This window comes from Erithacus rubecula (assembly GCF_903797595.1).
Source record: "Erithacus rubecula genome assembly, chromosome: 9".
NCBI lineage: Eukaryota > Metazoa > Chordata > Aves > Passeriformes > Muscicapidae > Erithacus > Erithacus rubecula.
In genome coordinates this window covers 29809672-29833718 of record NC_136660.1, presented here as the reverse complement: position 1 = coordinate 29833718, position 24047 = coordinate 29809672, and the positions used below count along the sequence as shown (strand labels likewise).

Genomic DNA, 24047 nt, shown 5'->3' with positions numbered 1-24047 from the left:
AGAAGACTCCAGAAACAGCAGCAATTTGTACCTTTCAAGGGACTGATAATTAAATAGAGAAATGCTGATTTCAATGAAAAGAAAGTTTCTTTGCTGGTCAGGCTGATGCTCCATCAGGACATTTGGGTCCAGGTTAATCTGTTTGGATTGCAGACATCAGTCCTTCAAATCATTGACTTCTAACAGCTCCAAATGTGTCCTTTGGAGATACTTATTTGACAAGAAAGGACAGTAAGCCATCTGCATTCCTAACCTGACTATCTTAGTTAGGTATCTAAAATGAAATTAAATCAATCCAGGCCTAGCTCTAGTTTTTAAAGTATTTGTTAGGGACACCTATAAGAAAGTCTAGTATTCAATCCATTGTTACAGCACAGCCAACATTGCCTCTAGGAAGTATTTTCTGCTACACAAGGTTTCCACATCCCTCTGGGAAGAAGCAGAAGTTTCTCATTAAGGAAAAAAAGTGCAGCAAGGCCAATGCAGACATTAAAGCACCACCACCAGGGAGGCAGTTTTAGATTACAAGTGAAGGAGAGCAGCCCTGTGTTTCACAGGATCATGAAATGGGTGATGCTGGAAGGGACCACTGGAGGTCATCCAGTTTCCTTCTGCTCAGAGCTGTTAAGGTAACTTGCAAATACCAGAAAAGTCCCAGAACAGACTGTAAATATGCTGTGTCAATTTTACATACTGAGAAACCAGGTACACAGGTCAAATAAGAACTACAGGGCATGGCAGAGAATGGAAACTCCAGCTCTGGAGTCCCAGTATTTTTCCTTCCTGTAACACCACTGCTCTTTGTTGATGAAGAAGCAGCAGTTTTCAGCTTGGTCTTCACTGCACATTCACTAAATTATTCCATGTGCTTCTGGCTGCACCATGGATGGCAGCAGAGCCAATGGACAGCAGTGAAGGGCTCTTGGAAACCTGCAGCAATTCTGGCTGAAGTGAAGCAATGCTATCCTCCCCTCACTTTACTAGCTCTGCTATCAGCAAAATGCCTTTCTCCCTTTCCAGATGGGTGCTGGAGCAGTGGGAAATATTTTCCCTCAGAGTTTGTAGCTCGTTCCTCTGTTGAGAGGAATTTTTAAGACAAAAGGTCATTTTGGTGGATTTAAAAAGCAGTGGAACTTCATGCCCCTAATGAATGGGCAGCAGGAACTCATACTGGCAGTGCTCAATGGCTGCACATGAAAGTAGCCAGGCTCAGTAAATGAAACCAGATCCCAAAATGCAGCCTGAGATAACTGAAAGTATGCATCAAAGTTTATTGTAGGAAAATGACTGAGTGGAAAAAGAGTGGTCTGCTCTGCCCCTGCACCTCCAAAACATATTGTACCATTTAAACCCTCTAGAAAGACATCTGCCAAAAATGTGATTAATTCTCCTGAAGGTCAAATGTATTTCTTTTGTAAAATAGTTGAAGCAGCAATTGAACCTCCTTGATTACTCTTACAAAAGCAACTTAGGAAAAATCCTGGGGTTGCTGTTGTGTTTGAAGCTGGGTGTTTACTGCTTACTGGCAGTGACTTGTGCAGCAAAGGTGAAATGTGCTCAGGAAATGATTGCAGCCTCCCAAAAGGGTCAGTCCCAGAGCAGCCTGTCCCAAATCCAGCAGCACCTCCGTGCCTCTGTTTGGAGTGCCACCCTGTGGACACGGCTGCTCCTCTCCTTCCAGGGGAGGTGACACTCAGGACACACCTTGGGGTCACCAGGATGGGTGACAGCACCTCTGAGCTCCCAGCCCCACTGTCCCTGCCAGTCCTGCCTGTCCCTGCCCACCCTGGGGAAAATGGTGCTGGGGGAGGAGTGGGGATTTCTGCACCAAAATGACATGAAAGACCATTTTTGCTGTGTTTTCTATGCAACAGAATGTGAAATACCACCACCACCTCTGAGTGGATAGGGAATAATTGGGGCATGTGTTGGTAACCCCCAATGCAGAGCTTTGTACACTGATAAGAGACCAGAGGAGCCCTCTACTTATCCACAGATGAATTAAGCCCCTGCTAAGTCAAGTTCATCCTTAGAAGTCAATTTCTGGATTGCATTATAATTTTTTTTCTCTCTGGCTGTTTGTGTAAGACTTGCAGGTTTATTCACTGGAGATTGCCACCATAAATTTTAGGAGTCTGGCTTACAAAGCCTGTAACAACCTTGTTTAGTAAAGGTGTGCCTTGCAGCCTTCCTCCAGTAATGCCACTTTGGCTGCCCCTTACCTCTGGGGTGAGGTATTTCATCATGATTTCCTTTCCTTTCTCTCCCAGCTTTTCATCTGGAGCAATTTCATATTCTGCCTGGAACAGACATATAAAAAATAAGAGTCAATATTTGCACTCATATTTCATCATTATAACTTCATTTTGGATGTGGCCTTAACAGAACACTCTGTGTGAAAAATCCGAAGGACAAATATCATTTTCTGATGGAAGAAAAACCTCTACACACAATCTTATTAAAAACTTTCCACTATATTTTGACCAGACCCTAGTGGTGCATCTTCTGGGGCTTTTTCTCTTAATTAACACCAATGCAATTTAATTAATCTATGTTTTATAACCTTGCAAAGCCATCTTTCAGAAAGCATTCAGTGACAAAAGACATCAACTTCATTTGGTTTTGCTCAAAAGGAAGCTGGACACAGAAGGTACAATTATTTCTCTGAGTAGCAGAGAGTGAATATTTGTTAACCCTTGTCACAGTGGTACTTCAAGTGCCAGGTAAAATATATATACATGTATCAATATTCTTCAATACATTGGGGTTTTTTGTTTAATGTGTCTCTTCTATGTATTTCTGTCTTAACCTTGGTATAACAATACCCATGCTAAGCAGAGACCTGCCCATCACTGTTAGTGATCCTTGGCTCAATCCCTCCAGAGTGCTGATTTCTTAGGTGGATTTCTTAGGACCAAGAGGAAACAAAAGAGAACATTCAGAGGAACAGACACCATAAGCAAAATTACCTTTGGCTTCCTAGTGCATTAAGAAAGAGAGCAGCCCATCCTCACACACAAAGTCCTCCTATATTTTAAAATCCTGCCTGTTCTAGGTATTGAAGCATTACTGACTTTTGATGAGCTTTGTTTACATTAGAAACAAAAGAAGCACTACGTGTGTACCACGAAGTTATTAATCACTTCAGTTAAAATTTTGGATCCATGGCAGGCATTTGAAGGAAACACGTGCTGCAGGGGACCCCGGTGGTTAAATGACAACAAGTTCTTAGAGACATTCCTGCTTGGCACTGTCTGGATATGAAACTTTAGCCTTTGGATCAAAATATTTTCCAGAAGTAAAAAGAAAAAAATAAAAAAAAGAAGACGACAGCTTTCATGACTGTATTAAAAAAAGGATCCCAGAAAATCCTGCCAAACCAATTAAATAACCTGGTCCAATACAAGCTGTCTGTGATGATAAATGAGGAGGAAGCTAGGAAAAAAAAAAAAAAAAAAAAGTAAATCAGACTGAACTGGCAAACACTTGGAAGAACAAATTTCAGAACTATTGCCCACTGGAAGATGTATGTACTGCTCCAGGCTGGATGCAATAAATCTGCAGGCTGGCTGTAATGGATACCCCAGCTAAGCAAACCCAGGAATGACATGGAAACCACAATGTAGTAATAATGCTATTCCCCTTGTCTCTGGCCAGTGCTCATGTAGCTATTGCAGCTCAGGGCTGGAGCTGAATATTTACACAGAGGCATAGCAGGTTGCTTGAACAATCTGGAATTATGATCTGATTTGGTTTGGGGTATGATAATGGGCACAAATAAAAATGATGAAAAAACAACCAAAAACTAAAATCCACAAGTACAGTGCTTCTTCTTGAGTGACAATTTTGGGGATGAAACTGATTACGTTCTCATAAAACTTAATACAAGGGGTTTAAAAAACTCTTTTATCTAATTTCCTGTCCTTTTAGATGGTATCTGAGTATTTCAGATATATTCTGTACTTTAAGAGCTGAAATGAGCTGGGTCATTTCAGCTCTTAAAGTACAGAAACTCTGAAATGCTTAGAGCATCTCAGCAGCATTTTTCTCCATGATTCCTCTCTCCTCCATTTGCTTTCAAACTCTGATAATATATTGTCTCCCTAGCAAATAAAAATTGATTATAAGCCATCATCTCCTACTTGAAGTGCATCAGGGAGCTGTTGAAAAATTTGCCACATATAACCTGTAACAATTATATCCCATCTGAGCTGTACAACAGGAGACAAATCAGTACAGACCAAACACAGAAACTCAGCAAGAACTGGATGTCTTGAAATGCAACTCCTAATGGGATCCAACACATGCAGAGCTAAATGCACATATACATATACAGAGTATCTCATCCTGCCTCTAGATAGACAGCAAAGAATGAAAGGAAATTTAATTTTACTTGCATTTGACATTCCCAGGCAATGTGACATGGTGGTGTTGAAGGTGGGAAGTGACAGACAAGTGAGGATGTGAGAAGGAGCCATAAGCTCCAACTGTGAATTCACTGTAGGTCTGCACCAGAAGCCTGCTCCATTTTGTTCCCAAGTTCCTGATTATTTCTCCCTTCAGTGCCATTTTTGAGCTGTTCAGCAACAGCCCCTGGTGCATTTTCAGCCATGACCTGTTATTACAGGAGATGGACAGGGATGTCCCCATGCTCCCTCTGCCACCTGCCTGGGAAGCCACCAAGGTCCTCAACTCCTGGTGTGTGCTTAAATCACAAGATACCTCCCCTCCTTCCCCAATACTCAAAAGCATGGCTACAGTTTGCAAATTCCTAATTGCTAGGAATAACACCATTACTTAAAATCTGCGTGGAACAAAATATTTTCCATTATTCCTTTGATGAATCCAGGCATGTGTTTCAAGGCTCCTGCTCTGAAGTCTAATAGCTTCTCCATGCCCTAGTTAGGTCAGACAGGGCCCTATTCATAGCCCATAAATGAGGGGAGGATTTATGATCACCCTGACTCCGTGGGACAAGCTGCAGGGAAGGCTCTTTCTGTGGGCAGGCACAGATCCTTCAGCCCAAATGGAGAGAGGATGTGGGCTGGCCACTGTCTGCTGCTAACCTTTCTTCTGGCTGCTGGTTTGGAGGTAGTAGTCACACTGGTGGCTCCATCTGCCATAGAAGCAGTCCTGGCTGGATGCAGGAATGGGAGGGCAAAGTGTCCTTCCCTTTGGAGCAGCTGCCCTCAGGATGGGCTGGGAGAGATCAGATGGAAAAATGCTCTTCATCTGGGAAAGGGAGCAATATCTAGCCTGTGATGGCTGTGGGATGGGGCCATGGGCTCAGGGACAGCTCAGGTTTGGTGGCTGAGGCTGTCTGTGTTGGATGGAGAGCTACCAGGGCAATGACACATTGATTCTGGCACATCAATTTATGCAGTATTTGATTTTCGCCATAATATTATTTGAGTTTCTGAAACTGCATGGCTAAAAATATGAGGAAATGGAACAACATTTCTGCAGGTAGCTGATGGCTGATAGCATGGCATGGCCAAGGGAATGATCACCCCTTGTACCTACCAGGAGATGCAGATGGGACAGACACTCCCACCAGAGCAGTTTTGGCTTCTTGGTAAAGTCAGGAACAGGGGAGTCATCTTTTGAGCATCTACAGGAGGCTACTGGCATTTCAGTCCAAATTTTTCACCTCCACTTTCTCAGCTCCCTCCTCTGTTATCTGAGGATATCTCTCTGCTCATCCCTCTCTCAGACTCCAGGCTCTGCCCTGTTATTGCTCTGTCCTCAGTGTTTGTCCTTGCACTTGCCTCCACTGGAGATTCAAAATCTGTGACTGAAAATTGGAAGGCAAACCCCAAACAGCTGGGATTCATAATAACTCACATTTCTAAATGAAAAGTGAACTTGAAACCATATTTTTCACATTTAAAGGCAGGGCAAAAAGAGCCCTTTCAACTGCTTGAAAACACGTTTTGAGTTAATGAGTTTGTTGATACCAACAAACTGGCATTTCTGATGGGAAAAGCCTTGAACAGCTTTAAGACACACATACACAGATGGTTTATATACCACAAAAGGGACTTAACCAAACGAAATCTCCCTAACAGCAGGACAGGGTTTTCACAAATGGCATTAAATGGATGCTCAGTCATCCCTTCAGCCCAGATAAGTGCAGTGTCTAGTGAGGCGTTCAGCTGCAAAGTCCACACGAGGAGGTTGTGCCTCTCACCCTGCTCCTGAGCCCAGATAGCACAACCAGAAAGAACCTGGAGAGGCAGCAGGGCTATTTTCCTTCAGAGGATGCATTTTTGTATGACTTCAGTGCAGAAAAAGTAACCTTGTTCACATTAGAGAGAAAATACTGACCAAAATTGTCCACATTCTCCTCCAGTCAACCTAAATCTGGTCCATATTAAATTGTTAAACACCCTCTCTCAGACAAAAACATCATGAATGTGAGTAGATGAGGCAGGAAAGGGAAGCTAAAGCCTTCATTTTAGTGACACATAAGAATCAGAGGAGAGGAGGAGATGTCAGGAGCTGGGATTGTGCTGATGAGAAGGGGACAGGAGCAAGAGGTCCCTGCTGCACTGAGCTGGCACCTTCTAGTGCTGGAGGCACTGGCTGTGGGGCAGGAAACACCTCCTGCTGCACCTTGCCTGCTCACTGATCTGCCTTTTAACACAGGAAACATTTCCCCTCACACTTTATTTTAATGGCTCTCTTTCAACAGCCCCAAAGTTGAACCATGTTGCTAAAATATTTGTAAGCAGAGCAAAGTGTGCTTCAGGGCTGTGCGTGATTCCTGGGGTCAGGGCTTCCAGAGGAGCCTGTTTAATCATAAACCATCTCCATTTAATGATAATAGTTTATGTTCACATAGTTCCACCATCTGAGGGCTCCCTCAGGGTTTGCTGAGCCATTCAGGGGAGATCTCTCTGGTTCCCTGCACCCAGAGAAGCATGAAAAGCCTTCAGAGCCACAGGGGTGCTGGGTGGATATTTTTTATCTCAGCAATCAGGACCTCTGTCATGAGTTTGCTTGCACAATATCCACAACAAGAGATGGTTGTCTGTCCTTACAGCCCTTTGTGCCAGCTGGGACAAGGGCTTGTTGCTCCATTTCCCAGACAGACAGACAGACACACTGACAGGCTCTCTCTGGTCCCACAGCAGCAGTGGGAACCAAACACCCACAGCTCCTCCAGAGCTGTGCTGCAGAGCTCTGAGGCTCTGCTCTTATCACTGTTTTCATCTGCTGTTGGGGGCTACTGCTCACAAACCACATGTCCTGTTAGTCCAGGCTACAATCGATTGTGACTAATTACCCAAACACTGCTCTCAGAAAACATGGAGAGACTTCATGCCTCTGAGCACTTTCACCTCAATTACTGGTTGAAATTGGCCAAGGTATTCACAGGTTTCAGAGGGTACTGACAGCTGCACCCCTACATGCATGCAGAATTTAGTGACACAGATCCTTTTCCTTCAGAAAGCAGCTTAACAACTGTTTAACAGTCAAAAATCCCCAAATGCTGCCATGATTACATTCACAGGAGAGTACATCAGACCAGGTTAGTTATTTCACACAAGAGCTGACATAATTGTTCAGTCAAGAGAGGATTTTTTTGTGCCTTTACATATTCTGGTCTGCAAGGTCTGGATGATTCTACCAGCCTTTGGAAGCAAAGGTGTGAGAGCTTAGTCTCTCATTAGGATGCTGGTAGGTTGTTGAATGTCTGACTCAGCTTCTGGTTTTCTCCCAGAAGCCTCAGTCACTTCTTTCCTTGCAGTTGAGTGCATGAGTTGAAAAACTGTATAAAATATTGGGAGGCATCAGCTATTGGCTTCTGCCAATGACTTGTGTCACCTTAAAGTCACTTAGATGGGCTCTGAAAAGAGAGGTGGTCCTCTCTTTCAGTGTGCAAAAAGCTCTGTGAAGTCCCTATGAACAGCTTAATATTATCCCCTTCTATTTATTCCCTTTATTTGACATTATACAAAAGCTAATTTTTCCATCTTGTGTTAGAAAAATGACTATGAAGAAAAAAAAGAAAATGAAGGCTCTTGGCTTTTCCTGCTTGTTACAGCAGGTGGTCTTGAAAAGGTTTCACATTCCTGGTGGTCTCAGATTAGGGCTGTAAAGTCAGAGACCTGGTCTCATTATAGGGATTTTTTTTGCCTAATATAGGGCTTGGCTTGAATCCCACTACTCACTAAACACAGTGTGACCCCACTGGGCAAATTTCAGTAGCAATCACCCAATTTAAAGGCAAAGGGCTGCATTGCTTGACCTTAATATTGCCTAATGCAGGGATTTTCATGGGCTGGGACCAAGCTTATAGAGAATTTGAAATCAATAAACAAAGGAGACTGCTGTTAATTAGTGTTAAAAAGAAGATAAGGATTCAGATATCTACCCAGACAGGCTTTTTGTTTATCACATCCTCATAGTGCCAGCCTGAGCCTGACTGGGAACACACCACTGGCCCAGTCAAGGTGCACAGGGCAGCCCCAGACTGCAAAACCAACTTGGGGTGGGTGTCAAGCCCACCTTTGTGAAAATATTTGGGAGTATCAGTTTGGGATTGCTCAGAGACAGACCTTTAAAACCAAGGCAGTGGCACCACGAGCTCTGGCAGGGCTGTGCTGCAGGATGAGGGGAGGACACAGAGCCTGGGTGCTGTCCCAGGGCTCAGGAGGATGCAGTGACACACTGCCCTCAACCCCGGAGTGCTGCAGCCCAGGCTGGCAGTGCCCTGGGGCTGACAGATGTTTCCCTGTGCCCAGATGTTGTTCCTGCTGTCAGAGGCACCCCTGAGTGCATGCAGGGCTCTCACAATGGGGGATGCTCCTCTGCAGCCCCTGGAACCAAAATGTGCCTCCTGCAGCTGAGAGGAGTGAGAGATGGAACAGAAGAGAGAATGGAACAGAGCAAACTGAGTCTCCTCCAAACTGAGCACGGCTCTGCCTCTGCTTCTGTCTGAAGCTAAAGCCACTCTCAGCAGTTTTCTGTGGCTGGGATTCCTGCAGGTGCCACTGCCCATCTCCTTGGGGCTGCAGGTGCACAGGTGATTGGCATTTCTGCAGGGATGCCTCCCCCCACATGGGTGTGTGGTGTTTCATCAGGGGCAGACACCCCACTGGACAATGCAGGACAAACACATTTGGGGTACCCAAAGTGTCCTGCTGGCCGTGAGCACAGCTGCACAGAGTGTTACACCTTTCACCAGAGAAAATCACAAACAGTGCTAGGAATAACAGGTGGAAGTCATGACCAGCTAAAACTGATTCAGATATGACTTTATCCAACACTTTTTGTGATGCTGTAGATTAGCTGTTGTTACTGCAGGAGTAACATAAAGCTCAAGAGACCACATGTCCTCTCCAGACTGTTACTTTTACAGCTTCAGTGCAATTTCCCTGTACTTCAGAGTAGCTTCACCATGGTGCAAACAAAACAGTTTTATTGCTGTTGGTATACATTGTTTTGCTTCTGACTGTCAGTATTAGCCAGGGACTGAGACCCTGTGGGCACTCACAAGTGATGAGTTCATCTTCCTCTTTGGTACCATTTCACCTTTTGGCTAATCAACACCCTCCCTTTACACAGGTTCTCAGCAAAAGAAGTCACTGAGAGACTTTTCCAACTGTGAACAGCTGGCAGGACACATGGCCAAGAGCTGCCAGACTGGGAAAGAGCATCAGGTCCCCCAGGGCTTGGGGCTGATGCTCAGTGTCTGGGTTAACTGATGGCTCACTGGGGTGGAAAATGGAGCAGATTTGTTTCTCAGTGACCTCAATCAAGTTATTTCTGTACCTTGTGGCTCTGTTCTCTTATTTGAAAAAACAGGGCGATTATCAGGATGTCCTTTGTAAATCATCCCAAACTCTATGGATGAAAAGGCTTGGTAAGAGATATTAGGGTTATTACACTCCCCATCATCTCTTGTCAGTCCATTCTCAATTTCCCTTTCCTCCCAGTGCCTCCCAGCAATGCAGGCTTCACCCTCATCAGCAGACATTACCCACTTCAGACACAAAATCCCATGAAACAGTGATTTCTTGGGGTCAGAGGAGTCTCCTCTGCCAGGGGAATATTGCAAGGCACCCCAAAATACCACAAGAATTGACTTACCACCGAGTCAAGGAACCTGATGCAGCACTCGAGCTCGGGCCGAGTTTCACAGAACTGCCTGAAGAGAAGCCTTCCAATGGGCTGCTTTTCACAGATGCTGCAGTAATCTCTCTCTAGAGGCAATAAAGAGGAGAACAGAAGCATGAAAATGAGAAGAGCTCTGCCTTTTGGGTTGTACATGAGTTTAAAGTATTGCAAGTGAAAGCAGAACTACAACCCCAAATCAAAACATTCTCCTTTTCCCTGCCACTACATTTCAGGTATCCAAATATAAATATAATTAAAGGCTTTAAGGCTCACTTAAGAGAGGCAGAAATTTGTAGGGCTGATATGGGCAAAGGTCAAGCAAAAGCCAATCAGCTATTATGAAAAAAATAATTTCATATTTTTATGTGGTGGAAATGTATGCAAAGGTACAGCTCAGGCTGGTGGTGTTGGTGGGAATGTGGGGAGAAAATTCCAAGTCCTTGAAATATGAGTCATACATTACAGAGTAGAAAAAGCTGGAATTTGTGAAGTCCTTCCTGGATGCTTCCTAGATATGCACTGAAGTGCCCCATATCTCTGGAAATGCTTAGCCTACTTTCTATTAAACAATTATAGCAAACTACACATTTTCAAAATTTCTGCTATTTAATTGCCGAGCATTAAGGAATGGATAGAGCATATGGCATCTGGCTCGTTTCAGTTTCACACAGCACTCCTCACAGAACTGTATTTCCCCTAAAATCCATGTTTAAATGCCATTCCCATGTGCTGGTGCATCCACAACCATCACTCACAGTAAAGCAGAAGGTCCTTTGCCCATCACAAGGACTATCAGCAGGAGAAGATGGATGAAGGGCAGGCATCATTAACTGGCACAAATGCCAAGGGCTTTGGATATTTTTCTGGTGAGAGCAGAAAATCCCCCCAGCCTGCTTGGAGCAGCAATACTTGCTTGAGACACGTTATTCCTCTACAAGTACACACATGTCAAACAACATACTGTGTTTCCTTAGGCATTCTTCTCACCACCCTCCTCGCTGCCATATGGCACTTGCTGTTATTATGGAAACAACCAGCTTCTAAACACATAACACAGCACTGCAAACAGACATATGAAACCCACACAAGTTGTCAGTGCCTCAGTTACTTCTCTCCTGGGCCTGCAGTGGCTCCTGCAGTGTTTTGGATTCCCCCTCTGCTTTGGCCCCTCCAGCTCCTCCCCTCCCCTGGATGCAGGCACATGTCTGTGATGGAGTTCCCCTCTGCTGAAGGACCTGCTCACCTCAGCTTGTGCCCTGGGGACCACACTCTGCAAAACCAGGACTTCACAGAACTGCCACAGAATCATGGAATGGTTTGGGTTGGAAGGGATCCTAAAGATCACCAATTACACATCCCCTGCCATGGGCAGAGACACCTTCACTACTCCAGGTTGCTCCAAGCCTCATCCAACCTGGCCTTGGGCACTTCCAAGGATGAGGCATCCACAGCTTCCCTGGGAAACCCAAGCCAGGGCCTCAGCACCCTCTGGGCACATTTGTCCTGAACTGAAAGTGCTGTAAGAGGTTGGACTGCTGCCCTGTAGCTGGGTGACAGTGGGCAGGAGCAGCCAAGGCTGCCTCTTGTAAGAGGAAGGAGGGAGCCTGCCCAGTGCTGCACCTGGCTGTACTTCAGAACTGATTCCTGAAGCACTTCCAGGGTGGTCCCTGGAGACATGGGCTGAGGAGAGCTGAAATGTGCTTTGAATTCAGTGTGGTCCTGCTCTGGACTCTTCTGAAGCACTTGGGAACAACACACCAGCAGCATTTTTTTGCTGGCACTGCCATTCCATTTTGGATCAGGATATCACTCAATCTGTCGAGAAGACTGCAATGTTTTGATGCTCTCTCACAAGTAAAACTGGATCAAAATCACTGTGTAAATCCTAACCTGACCTCCAGTCAATCTGATTATCAGCAGCCAATCCCTGGCACTGGTTTGTTTGCCTGAGCTGGAGCCTTCAGCATGGAACATCATGGCACTGATACGTGTGGTGGGAAACCCAGGGGGTCACTGGGGCATGGAGCAGCCTTGGGGTGTCCTTGTGGGGGAACCAGCTTGTGCTGCTTGACCAAGGGGCATTTTTAGTGATGAAGTGCTGAAGGGATGTGCAGACACTAAGGGAAGAGAAGGAGTCAGGGGAGTGAATAAACAGCCACTCACAGCATCCCAGAGGCTCAGCAGCCCAGGTGAGCTCTCCTGGGAGGTGTGAAGGTTTGGTACATCTGCCTGATGCTGTTTCCTGCTGCCTTCACTAATGAACTCTTGTGAAGGTATGAATAAAACACACACCCTGAACACCAGCAGCACACAGTGCCTGGTGTGTCAATCCCTCCAGAAGCACAGACCCACAGCAAGCCCCCCATGCCAAACAAGCACTGCAAGGAATGAGGCTGGATTCATCACAGAAAGGAACAAACACAGTAATCAGCTGGTTTGCCCCACATTTTCTCTTGTACAACATCATTTGATGGACAGCAATAACGTTTGTTGTACAAAATACAGTCAGTTTATCAAAGTTGTTATGACACAGTGACACCCAATGCAGCAGAGGATGATCTTCCACCAAAAGGGCCAGTGAGAGCAGCTAAATTAGTGTGCAAATAACACACACTAATAACTGTGCTCCATAGCAGAGCAGGGAAATAAAACAAGCAGCTAAACACTACGACATGTGGACAAACAAAACATAAATAAGACATGAGCACAGACTTCCTCCTGCTCTACAAGCCTTGGCCAACACGTGAGAAGGGTGGCCCACTTGTAATGAGGAAAAAGGAAATACCAGAAATAATCCTTGAAAACACAACAGCCAGAGCAGCTCTCTGGAGCCATCCCCTGCTCTGTCATGTGCATTAGGCTGCTGGATAGACCAACACAGACAACAAACACACGACAAAAATGCTTTCATTCCTTGTAGGTGACACAAACTATTTTCTTAGGCCCTGATATTGCTGTTGGCCTCACTAAGTCAGCTAAAGGAATCTGCACTCAGCTAATTCTTGGGATGCACAGGCCTGGAGTGGACTAAGAAAGGAAAACACGTCTCTCAGCTAAAGCTGGAAAAGGAGTGGATGGTTTTATTATGGCAAGGAGTGTTTTACCAGCGTGCTGCACCCCAGAGATGGGGCAGGAGCACCCTGAGGTGATGAGGAGCTGCTGCAGGAGGGAAGGGATGGGGAGGAAGGTGGCACTGCAGCCAGGGGCTCCCCTGGGCTGGGGCTGAGCCTGTGTCGCTCTCGCTCCACCTGCCAGCAAAAATACCCATCCAGCTTCAAAAGTTTAAAAAATAGAGGGAATGATTTCCTGAGGAAATGGAAATGTTAAACACTTGGAAGTGAAACCATATGCTTATGATGATGAAGTGTAAGTAAAACAGCTCTGAGGGTGATATCTTTGGTAGTCAGACCCTCCTGCCTCAGCCCCATCCTGTTTAACACCTGAAAGTCACCCAAAATGGGGGTGAAAAGCTGGATGGGTCAAAGTCTTGGGAAAGCAAAAACTTCTCCCTGAAGCCAAACTCTGCATGTAGAAAATAGCACAGGCAAACAACACACACAGGCAAGCGAATTCTCCATCTTCCTAACACAGCAACAACACAGATTAATATAGGAAAGGTATTATATAAAATGCCATAATTAACACTCATAAGGTAAATAAAGATAAATGATGTTTATTCATAATTCTACTGACTCATTTTTCCTGTTACTTCATAGCTGATGTATTGAAATACTAATTTCAAAAGCACCCAGCACAAAGAAAATACCAAAATAGTTGCACCTGCACACGTCACGCTGTCACCATTCAAAGCCTATGGCCAAATTTGTTCCCAAACAGATATTCTGGTAAGGTTCTGAAAATTTCTGAGCCCATGCCTAAGAAAAATAGTCCTATTAATAAAATTTCATACCAGTCAAAATATACCATTGATAAAGTGAAAAGCTCAACACAAGGTAATAGAGTTGCTGATGTCAAAATCCCCAACTTCAAATTAAAAGGGGGGAGGGGGGAATCTAATATTTCAATTCAATAAAAACCTCCCTATGCATTGTGAAGATTGTTTGTCCTAATTACTCAGATAAATACCTTTCTTTTTTTTGGCTGGCTCAAAATATCACCTTTTGGAGAGAAACAGTGGCCTGCAGAGAGACCAGGTCCCCCTTTCTCTTTCACACTTGCCATATGCCTGTGGGTTTTGATGGGTTAGTACTGAATTTAAAAACTGTGTCCTAACTCTTGGCTGAAAATCAGTCTTTTATGATATTCAGTGTCAGCTGCAGGTGTCTAAGTAAGCCTGCTGTAAAAGCTGCACTTCTGCAACTCCTTCTGAAGAGCTGCAGACCCAAGCCCTGCAATCAGCTGGTGAGGCTTCCTCCTGTAGATGTCTGTGGGGAGGGATGAGCTCAGTTTAAATCTCACTTTTTAAGTCTACAAAAACCAAAAAACAACTTTTCAGCTTTTTGGTGATTTATTGGTGTGGCCAAGGATTGTATTTATGTACTATCTATTAAGTAACATTTTATTTTCCAACACACTGGAATCCCAAGAGCAGATTTTCCAGAGGAATGCATGGAGAATTGCCAAGAAGACATGCACCATGCTGCTGCATGGGAACTCTTGGACTTGACTTCTGGATCCCTGCTATCCTTGGCATCAAATCAGATGGAAAAAAAAAAAAATGAGTAAGATCCAAATGCAAAGTAATTATGCTGCCTAAAAAAGCCCCCACGAAACAATAATAACAACAGAGCCCCACCAACCAAACAATCTCCAAACAAACATCCCCAAATAGGATGTAGGAAGACTAAATTGTTCATTTCCTGCCCATGCTCAGTGATCCAAGATCAGAATTCATCTTCCCTTCCCTGTTTTTCTTCTTTAAGGTGAAGCAAAACCATTCAGATGCTTTTCCAAGTCTATTTTTTGTCTGCTGCTCTCTTCCCCTCACCTGCTTTGTCCCAGAACAACAAAGAGCACCCCAAATTAATGGAAGACAGCATTTCAATGCCTCAGTCCCTACACTCAAGCTGGGCAATAGGAGTCAGCTCCTAAGAGTGCTGGCACACCAAAATTAAAACTTTCTTCTTCCTTGGGGATGGGGTCTGTCAAAGTGATCCCCAACATCCCTGAGATGGGTGGAAATTTTAGCTAAAGATGTCCCAAAATCTCATACCTCTCTCCTCAATCAAACTCAGGGAGATGCTGCTAAAAGAGATCCTACCCTGCCCAGCCCAAATATAAAACCACTTCTGGGTTTTTTTGCCCATCTTTGCTTTCTTCATGTAAGTTTCCTTACAGGGGCACACAATGAAAAGGAGGACAAAGGCAGGAACTAAGAGCAAGATTAAAGAATATGCAGCACAACTGAACTAAACAGAGTTTCACATCCCATCATACACTGTGCACTTGTAGCAATTTCCTTCTTTTTGTCAAAAAGAAAGACTAAATCCTTTGAGGTTCAGAGAATTATTTTGTGTCCATTCAGAGTACTAATGGAAAACAAATTGCATCTTTAAGCACTGAATAACCCCATTTAGAGCTATATTAATATAAATACATTTTTCATTTAAAACCACCAAGTCTAACACTGGTGCTTATAAAGATGTCTTACAATTTACTGCTGCTCTTCTCCAGCCAAAAGTGGAATTACCACTGTCTATGTATAAACTTAATAAACAGCACACACTAAACTGCCTAGTCTTTCAGGCTGATGAAAGTTGCTTCTTATCAAAGGATCCTTTGTGGATGTTTTGAAAGGATTTAAATTGCTTTGATTGCATTATTAACAGTGTCTGTGTTGCTCTTGTATTTCAGAATGATCTGGAAAGCTGGAACATTAGCTCTTGCATTCTACAAAAGAGGGTTTTCCATCTCTAATAAAAATGCTTCAATACAAAAGATAATCCTTGTGTTCAAGAGCAAACCCCAAGATGGGCTATGTTAACCCATCTGAAGACCTTTTTACTCTTACTCTTAATTTTTTATGGTCTTCAGTCCTGGAGATGTCATGGCCAGTCAGAACTTCATGAACTTTGCTGAGAACCCAGGTACTTCTAGTAGAAACAATTTCAGATGTTTCTCTTTGAGAAACTGCAAATAGAGACCATTTCTGATGAAGAAACAGGGATATTGCTGTTTAAACTGCAGAGTCTGATCAAAAACCTGCATGGTAATGTACAGAGGGATCTCTTTTTCATGGTGCCCATTTGGGAATGTTGCAGGAATGGGAGGAAGCAACAGGAGGGAAGTTCCTTGTCCTTCTTGTCTGTTATTTTCTGGGGTTTGTTTGGTTTGGTGGTTTTATTTTTTTGTTGTTTGGGGAGTGAGGGGGGCTATTTTACAATGGAAACCTTTGGTTAACATGCTGAGGACTCTCCATTCACCCTGTCTCCAGCAATGCATTTAAAAATTGAGGCAAGCCAGATGGTTAGAGAGCACAAGACAGGAATAAAAATGTCACATTTCAGTTCATTCAAAAATTCCTATAAACTGTGGCAGCAAGTCACGTTATAAAATGAAATAAAAGCCTCCAGGCTCCTGTGGGAATTCAGTTACCAGCACAACTAATATTTTGTGCCCTGCAGACCTCAGTGGCACTCTGTATTTATAAAATGGGGCTAATGGCACTGCCTGCCTGCCAGCACATGGCCAGGAAAGTGCATTAAAGTGTGGGAGCCCCGAGTGCTCTGGAAGCCCCGTGGCTCCCGGCTATTTACCCTCAACACAAATCCCAGAGAGGAAATTCCATCCAGGAGAGCACAGCAGAGTCTTTCTCTGCAGGAAGCACTGCAGTGCTCCAGAACTTCACCTGGCACTTGACAGAGATGAAAAAGGAGGGTGCAGCCTCTGTCTCAGAGCCTGTTTGTCTTGGCAGGGCCAGAGCCCTGCAGGTGCCGGACAGCAGCTCCACGGCCAAGGGCTCTGATGAACTTCTCTTGCTGGTGGCAGAAGCACACTCCCTCTGACCATAAATATTTCATCTGCTTTCTTTATTTCTTTTAGTAAAATACGGAAATTGTTACGGCCTGTGACAAGATAATGGCTTGACAGATTCCTTATTCTGAACAGCTCGTCCCAGTCTGCAGCTCAAACCAGCCCTTCATTGCTGAGGAAAGCTCTAGACCTAACATACAAACTACTGGGGGAGAACATTTTTTTTTTTTTCCATTTGAATTCAGGATTTTCCACAAAAGAGTTGGAGACCCTCATCTATGCTGTTACAGCAAGTGTTGTTCTGGCACTGACTATCTAAGTTTAATTAATTAAAAATAAGAATGCAATCAAGCTTACTTGAGACAATGGAATTATCCCAAACTGGTTTTAAGTCCTGCCAACTTAATTTTCTCTGCTTGTCAGCTGTCTTTTTTAAAACAAACAAAATTTAATCTCCTGATCATCTAACATCTAATGTAATTATTCAGATGCAGACAGTGTTTGCTTTGTATAACTTCCCTTATTTCTACTCTTTTCATGGCATTAGGCTACAGGGATAAACTCCACACATCACAGCAGCATTACACTGGAGATGGAAACAGTCCAGTTGGACCGATATGGAAAATATGCTTGGAGAATATTGGAACAAACTCTCAGTTAAATACACTTCATGATACATATGGATCTTCTCATTTGTTTTTTGAAAGCAGCTGTATTGAAGCTTTGCTCATGGAATTCTATTTGAAAGTCAAATCCTACAAGCAGTTGCATAAATATGTTTGCACAAGTACTTGAACCAGAACGCATTTGTGGCTTTGTTGATTTTGGACAAAGATTTTGACAGGAGGAATAATAACCCACCCACCCTTTTTGTAGCAGCAGCAGGAGGAGGATCAAACAAGATCCTGTGATCTCAATATAATCACTGCACAGGAAAACATGAGTGGGGTCCAGAGCCTGGGGAGGGACCCTCAGCTCTCACATTTGGTCATCCAGCCTTGAGCCAGGAGCACAGTCAGATGGCAAAGAGAAAATGCTCTGCCCCAAGATCAGGCTGTTTGCCAGTGGAAGACAAATTCTCATCCTAACAAAATCTGAGCTGCTCTGCTGAGTTATTCCAGCCCTCCCCCAACACTTCTGGTAACTTGTAAAAGTTACTTGCTCAGGAAACAGCATCCCTTCCATATGGGTCACTGACCAAGCCCTGTGTCCAAAAGCAGAAACTGCAGGGTCAAGGTTCAGCCGAAGATGATGGAGTTTGCCATCAATGCTTGAGCCTCTCAATCAGAGAAGCAAAAATACTGCAGTGTGAATAATGGGGTGCAGGGAAAGACAACAAATAATTGTTGCCAATAATGAAGACATTCTGCTGAAACCACAGAATATTCTGGTTGGAAGGGACCCAACCATCGAGTCCAACTTTTAACTGAACAGCTCATTTGGGGATTGAGCCCCCAGCCTTGGTGTTATCAGCACCATGCTCTGACCAGCTGAGATGGAAAGAATGATTCCCATAATTTCCAGCAGCTCTTTGGTCAAGCCCACCTTAGTTGTCCCACCACTCCTGTGTCAAGCACAATTTACATGAATAAACCACTCACTCTGTCTCCCAGTCCCACAGTCAGCACCAACAGGACAGTGGAAATGTGTGCACCAGGACTAATCACCAGGAAATCTGGATGGAGAATGTGCAATGTCTTTCTTTAGTTTCTTTTTTTTTTTTTTTAAACTTAAATTATTAGGTACCATGTTCTTAAACACATCCTTTCTTTTACATTTGGCTGCCAGTTAAAATAACAGTGCATAGAAAGGGAACAAAAAGCAAAAGGGAGCAGGGAGACAGACAGACTGGCTGACAGACAGATGTGCAGGTGCGTTACACTTCTAGTCAAAAAATTACCATTACTAGTAGTAAGCTGCTTTCCATTCCCATAAATTACATTGAAAAGCACATGGCCCTGGATCAATGCCTTTGGTGAGGTTTCCCAAGCACAATGTTTGAACAGTTGTCTCTGTGGCCAGTCACAAAGGTATTCAGGGCAGGGTGGGCTCCCAAACTACTTCCCACTGATCACAAAAGATGCCCCACAAACATTTCCCAGCATTTCATGTGGTGCTTGTGCAGCCCCAGGGGAAGGGCTGCCCACACCAAAACCCTGACCACCACCCTGGCTAGAAAAGGAGTTTGCCTTTATCTTCTTAAATGGCTTTCAACAATGTCTCTGTGGCAAGGCCAGAGGACTGGGAAAAAAATCCCTCAAAGAAATATGAAAGCTCACCTCAGAAACGCCCTGTGAAATTCAGGGAACAAACACTTAGTTGTTCTCATTTTGTTCTGCCTTGGATGGGAATGACAGAACTGGATGATTTGTTCTCAAAGACCGTAGCTATTGAGATTTTTTTTTTTTTTTAATTTTTTTATTTGGGACTTTTATGTCCACTCTGAAAGTTTTTAACTGAAATACCAAACTTATTTTCTGTCTAGTGCTGTTATTTAGACTCCTGCCTGGTGACATTCTGGGTAACACATGCTGAAAGAAAATTTCAGTAGAAGTTGCAATTTGAATGTTTAACGTTATGAAATCTACAGAACTGTTGCTGTTGTACATAGCACAAAATAAACATCTCGATTCCAGGAAACTAATGGAGACATCTTGTGAATCACTTTCTTAAGACTTCTGCAAAACTACTCTTTGACTTCTAAACCAGCCTAGGAAGAAAGCAAAGCAGCTTTCCTTTTTCAAGACAGAACTTTTAGCAGGTCAGTAAGTGGCAGAGTGCACAGAGCCACCAGCACAGTCACTCTGTGAGTGCATTTTTAAGAGCACACATTACTGACAGGCACATAATAAAACTATTCAGGGATTACTTACTCTGCATGCTGTTCAACAGTCCCTGCAAGTCCTAAGCATCCCAACCATTTTATTAGTGAATCCTTGGACAGAACAGTAGATGTTATTAGTTGTTGCTTCATTGCTAAATTTTCTTGGGTATTTTTCTTTCAAATTTTTCTCCTGAGGTTTTGAAACCTCAAGCTTCAAGCACAACAAAACTCCACACTGGTAAAACTCCACATATTTTTATAAGTGTTTGTCAATCCCAACCTTTTAAAAAATTGCACAAAAAGCTCAACCACCAACCTAAGTAATCAGAGACAATAATATACTGGAAAACATAATCAATCCTCAATGATTTTTAAGGGGTACCACTGACCTGTGACAACACTGCCAAATTACCACTTAACTGGATCTTTTGCTCAACTACAAGTGGCTTATTTGTAATAATAGAGACACTGACTTTGCCCTGGTTTATATTGACAGGCTGATTTGACTTCCTGCTGAGAGACAGCCCCTTCTGAGTGGGTGTGAAGGAGCTGAGCTGCTGAGTAAAACTGATAGGAGGAGAGGAAAGGAGGTTTTAAAGTCATTTAGAAACTCCAAATGCACTGAAAGTAACTTCTGCAAGAGGGGGATTGCCAGTGGCAAGTATTTTTTTTCTCCTTTTTGACAGAAGTCTGCAGTACCACTGAGATGGATGCAGAGGGTGTGGCTGCTTGTGTCCAGACACAAAAACCATCAAAAGGCTTACTTAGGTCCCAAAAAAAAAAAAAAAAAAAAAAAAAAAAAAAAAAAAAAAAAAAAGAAAGAAAGAAAAAGCAATTTTAGAGAGAACTTCCACTTCATTCTTATGAAAACTGGATTAGTCATAGGGAAAATATTTAAAAACTTTTGCAGTTTTAAGTGTTATTCTAGTATTTGAATTTTTTCATTTATCTCTTTTATTTCCCGGTCATTTCTTGCTTTATTTTCACACTGTCACACCAAAAAAATCTTACTCTTAGAAAGTGTTTTTTCCTCATTTTGTTTCTTAAATTTCAACATACAGCCACAAATATGCAGCAACACAAAACAATGGTGTTCAGATCTGCAGAACAAGAAGTAAAGACTATCACCTCCAAAGTTACTGAAAATATTTCAGTGAACAGAAGGCAAAATTAATAGGAACTTCAAGCAGGGTTGCCTACCTCATAAGCTGTGATAGCATATTTAGATGGTGAAAACATATTTAGACATTTTACTTCTCACTTGGAAGAGGAACATGTTGGATCTGAAGAAATAAATGAATAACTGAGATCCTAATGCTTTCCTAAAGGCTCCTTCAGCACTGTTCAGCCACGTGCTGACCCACTAAGATGGTGTTTTGCTCAAATATATCAGCTGGATACACTGAAATCTAATCTGGTTATCTCAGGAACTTTTATAGCAGAGTGACACACGGCCTCACAACTACATGAGAAATCCATTCCCAAGTTATTCTGGTCAAGAACACATGAGGAATTGAGGTGGATGAAGCCAGAAATAAGAACTGTGCTACTGCTCATGCTGCCTTTTCTGAGTTGGTGATACCACCTTCCCTCTGGGTGAAGCATCATCTCTGAGTCTGTGAAAGTGAGGGATGCTCAGACAAGGGGAGAAGGATCACTTCTATGGGGCAGCCACTTAGATTTGGGTTTTCCCTTCAATTCTACCAAGCAAGGTATCCTCTTGTGCTTGTATTTTCATGCTGACCTCCAGAATGGGTAGGGCAGATGCTGTATATGACTTTTTGGTGCACAGATGTTTGGAGCAAGCTGTGGCTTCACCAGCAATAATTCTGTCCCATGTGCACAGACAGACTGCTCCTGTCACCTCTCAGTGCAAGACTTGCTGGGAGTTCTCAAAAATGGAATTCAGGATTGCTGTGTGTAATTTTCCCTTTCAGATGGGCAGGTTCTCTGTGAGAGAGGGGTGTGGGAACACTCAGCACAGTGCACGAGGCTGGAAGAGAACCACCAGCTAAGGGTTAAAGCTCCATTCCCAGCACTGAGGTGCACTGTCTCCTTGGGTCCTCAGCCCAGGAACTCTACAGAAGACAGGGATTTCCTCTTCAGCAGACACATAAAATGTACTTCTCTGAAAGGAAAAGGGGGAAAGGGATGGAAAAGAAGAGCCACATGGCTGATCTGAAAGGAAAGCATGCTTGCATCGTCACTGAAACATTAGAGACATTGTTCGAGTGCAGTTCATCCTTGCAAAAATATTATCCTCGTCTCCATGCCAAGGTTGGTGAAAGTATGGGCTACTTGCCATGGAAGTGCTGGGTATTTAGGCTAGACCTGTCATGGGGCTTATTTACTCTCTGGGCCCAACATTTCAGACACACTCAAGTGTAGTGTTCATGTCTTGGCAGGAACTTCTCATTCATGCATTTTCTCCTGATCCCCTTTGAGGAGTCTTCCTCCTCTGACATTGCAGAGGTTGAAATTTCATTGCTTGCTGAGAAAACCAACACTGATTAATTTCATCCTACTTGCATGGAAGAGGTAAAGTATGCAGGTCTCCAGCCAGGGACAAGGAAATCCCTGCTGCTTACATGCCACATGGAATAAGCAGCCCATGGTTGAGGCCATTGGACTTCAACAGTCTTCATTCCACCCGCAGGAAAGAAGCAATTATCCATAGCAGCATGGGGAGCAAACAGGAAATAATGCAACACATTCAGTTTTGATTACAGAATATCTTTTTTTATAAGACACAATATTCCACAAGGAAGAATTCAGCAGCAGCGTTAGGTCGACGCACCCCAAATTATTAAAGGAACGTGATTGAGGTTGCAAAGCTAAGCCTCAAAACCTGAGAGAAACCTAAATTAAAGCTGCTGCTGCAGCCTGAATGCCACTGCTCACTGTGTACAGTCTTTAATTACATCACTGCAAACTGCTTTTCCCACAGGGCCTTTGCCTCATTCAGCACACAGGACAGACAGTGCTTAATAATGAGCAGCCATTCAGTGTTTGCTCCTCTCCTCTGGTTCAGAGTGTGGCCCTGCACTCTATTTACTGCACACCATCAGCCCTGCTCTGAAGACACAGTGGTTCATTTCCCCATGGACCTTTCTGTGACATTCTCCAACCCAGCCTTTCAATACCTCAGATCTATTCATGGATCTATTTGCACCCCACCTTTGGGAGACAGAGATTTTCTCCAGTTTTTCAGGTGGGGAACTGAAACTTGTGAAGATTGAGGTAAAAAGTGCCCACTGGTTGGTGCTACTTTATTTTCTGCATATTGAAATTTAAATGCTGTTCTCTCTGTTCAAAGCCAACCTTCCATTTGCTTCAGTTGGACACGTTGTTAACCAAGACCCAAAAATCTCAAGGCAACTACTCAGAAAATGGAAAAATGCATAATTAGAGGCCAACTGTGAAAAACTAATTTTAAGTGACTTGCCTGTCATCACTTAAGATCCAGTTCCTTAGTATGCTATTCAACTTCTTTGGCTATGAGACCGTTTCCTTTGATGCTGCAAATCCCCATTTAAATTTATCACACACTTTTTACCTCATGCAGTAAATGAGTCAGCCATTCTGTGCTCCTTTATTAGACAACCCAGTTCCAGTCCCAGACTAACTCAGGCTTTTGAACTGACTGCATTAGGGCTCCTGGGGAAGAAAATTAATTATTTGATATATATACTGAAAGATGAATTTAAGCTGCATAGGCAGCCTTAATTCAAAATTTATTTTAGGTGCTTATTGTTTTAACACATATTTTTGCATGCCTAATTTCCTAAGCTTTTAAGGAACTGAAGAAAAAAACCTGCTTTGCACCAGTGGAGAAAATCTTGCTCATTTGGAAGAGTTTACACAAAAGGCTGGGAACTTTCGACTTGGCAACTTGAAGAATGTTCTTTTAACACAGCTTTTCTTGAGCTCTTTCCTAAGTTTTCTTTCAAGCAGAAACTCCATCATGTTGACACTCACAGTGATACCCATCCCAGCAGAGCTGACACAGGGGTGTCAGTGTATCTGCTTGTGCTGCTGGGAACTGGGAAAGAAGCTGTAAATTGTGTTGGCTGATCATCCTGTGACTCCTTTATTTTAAATTTCACCTTCCCTTCCTTTCGCCATCTTCTCCAGCAGTACTGCTCCTCCATTCTACTTCCTCTGA

At 43.5% G+C, this 24047-nt stretch overlaps 1 protein-coding gene across 2 annotated transcripts in view; it reads right to left on the bottom strand.

Annotated features, from left to right (window-relative positions):
• GRK5 (G protein-coupled receptor kinase 5) overlaps nt 1-24047 on the bottom strand; it is a 153362-nt gene that overhangs the window by 48974 nt on the left and 80341 nt on the right. The window contains exons 3-4 of one of the 2 annotated variants that reach the window (XM_079312089.1): nt 10099-10211; nt 2223-2300 (exon numbers count right to left, since the gene is read on the bottom strand). In XM_079312089.1, the coding sequence (XP_079168215.1) occupies nt 2223-2300; nt 10099-10211 (191 nt within the window). Of the gene's footprint in view, nt 1-2222; nt 2301-10098; nt 10212-24047 lie in introns of those variants that run through there. The other variant, XM_079312090.1, reaches the window with a different exon arrangement.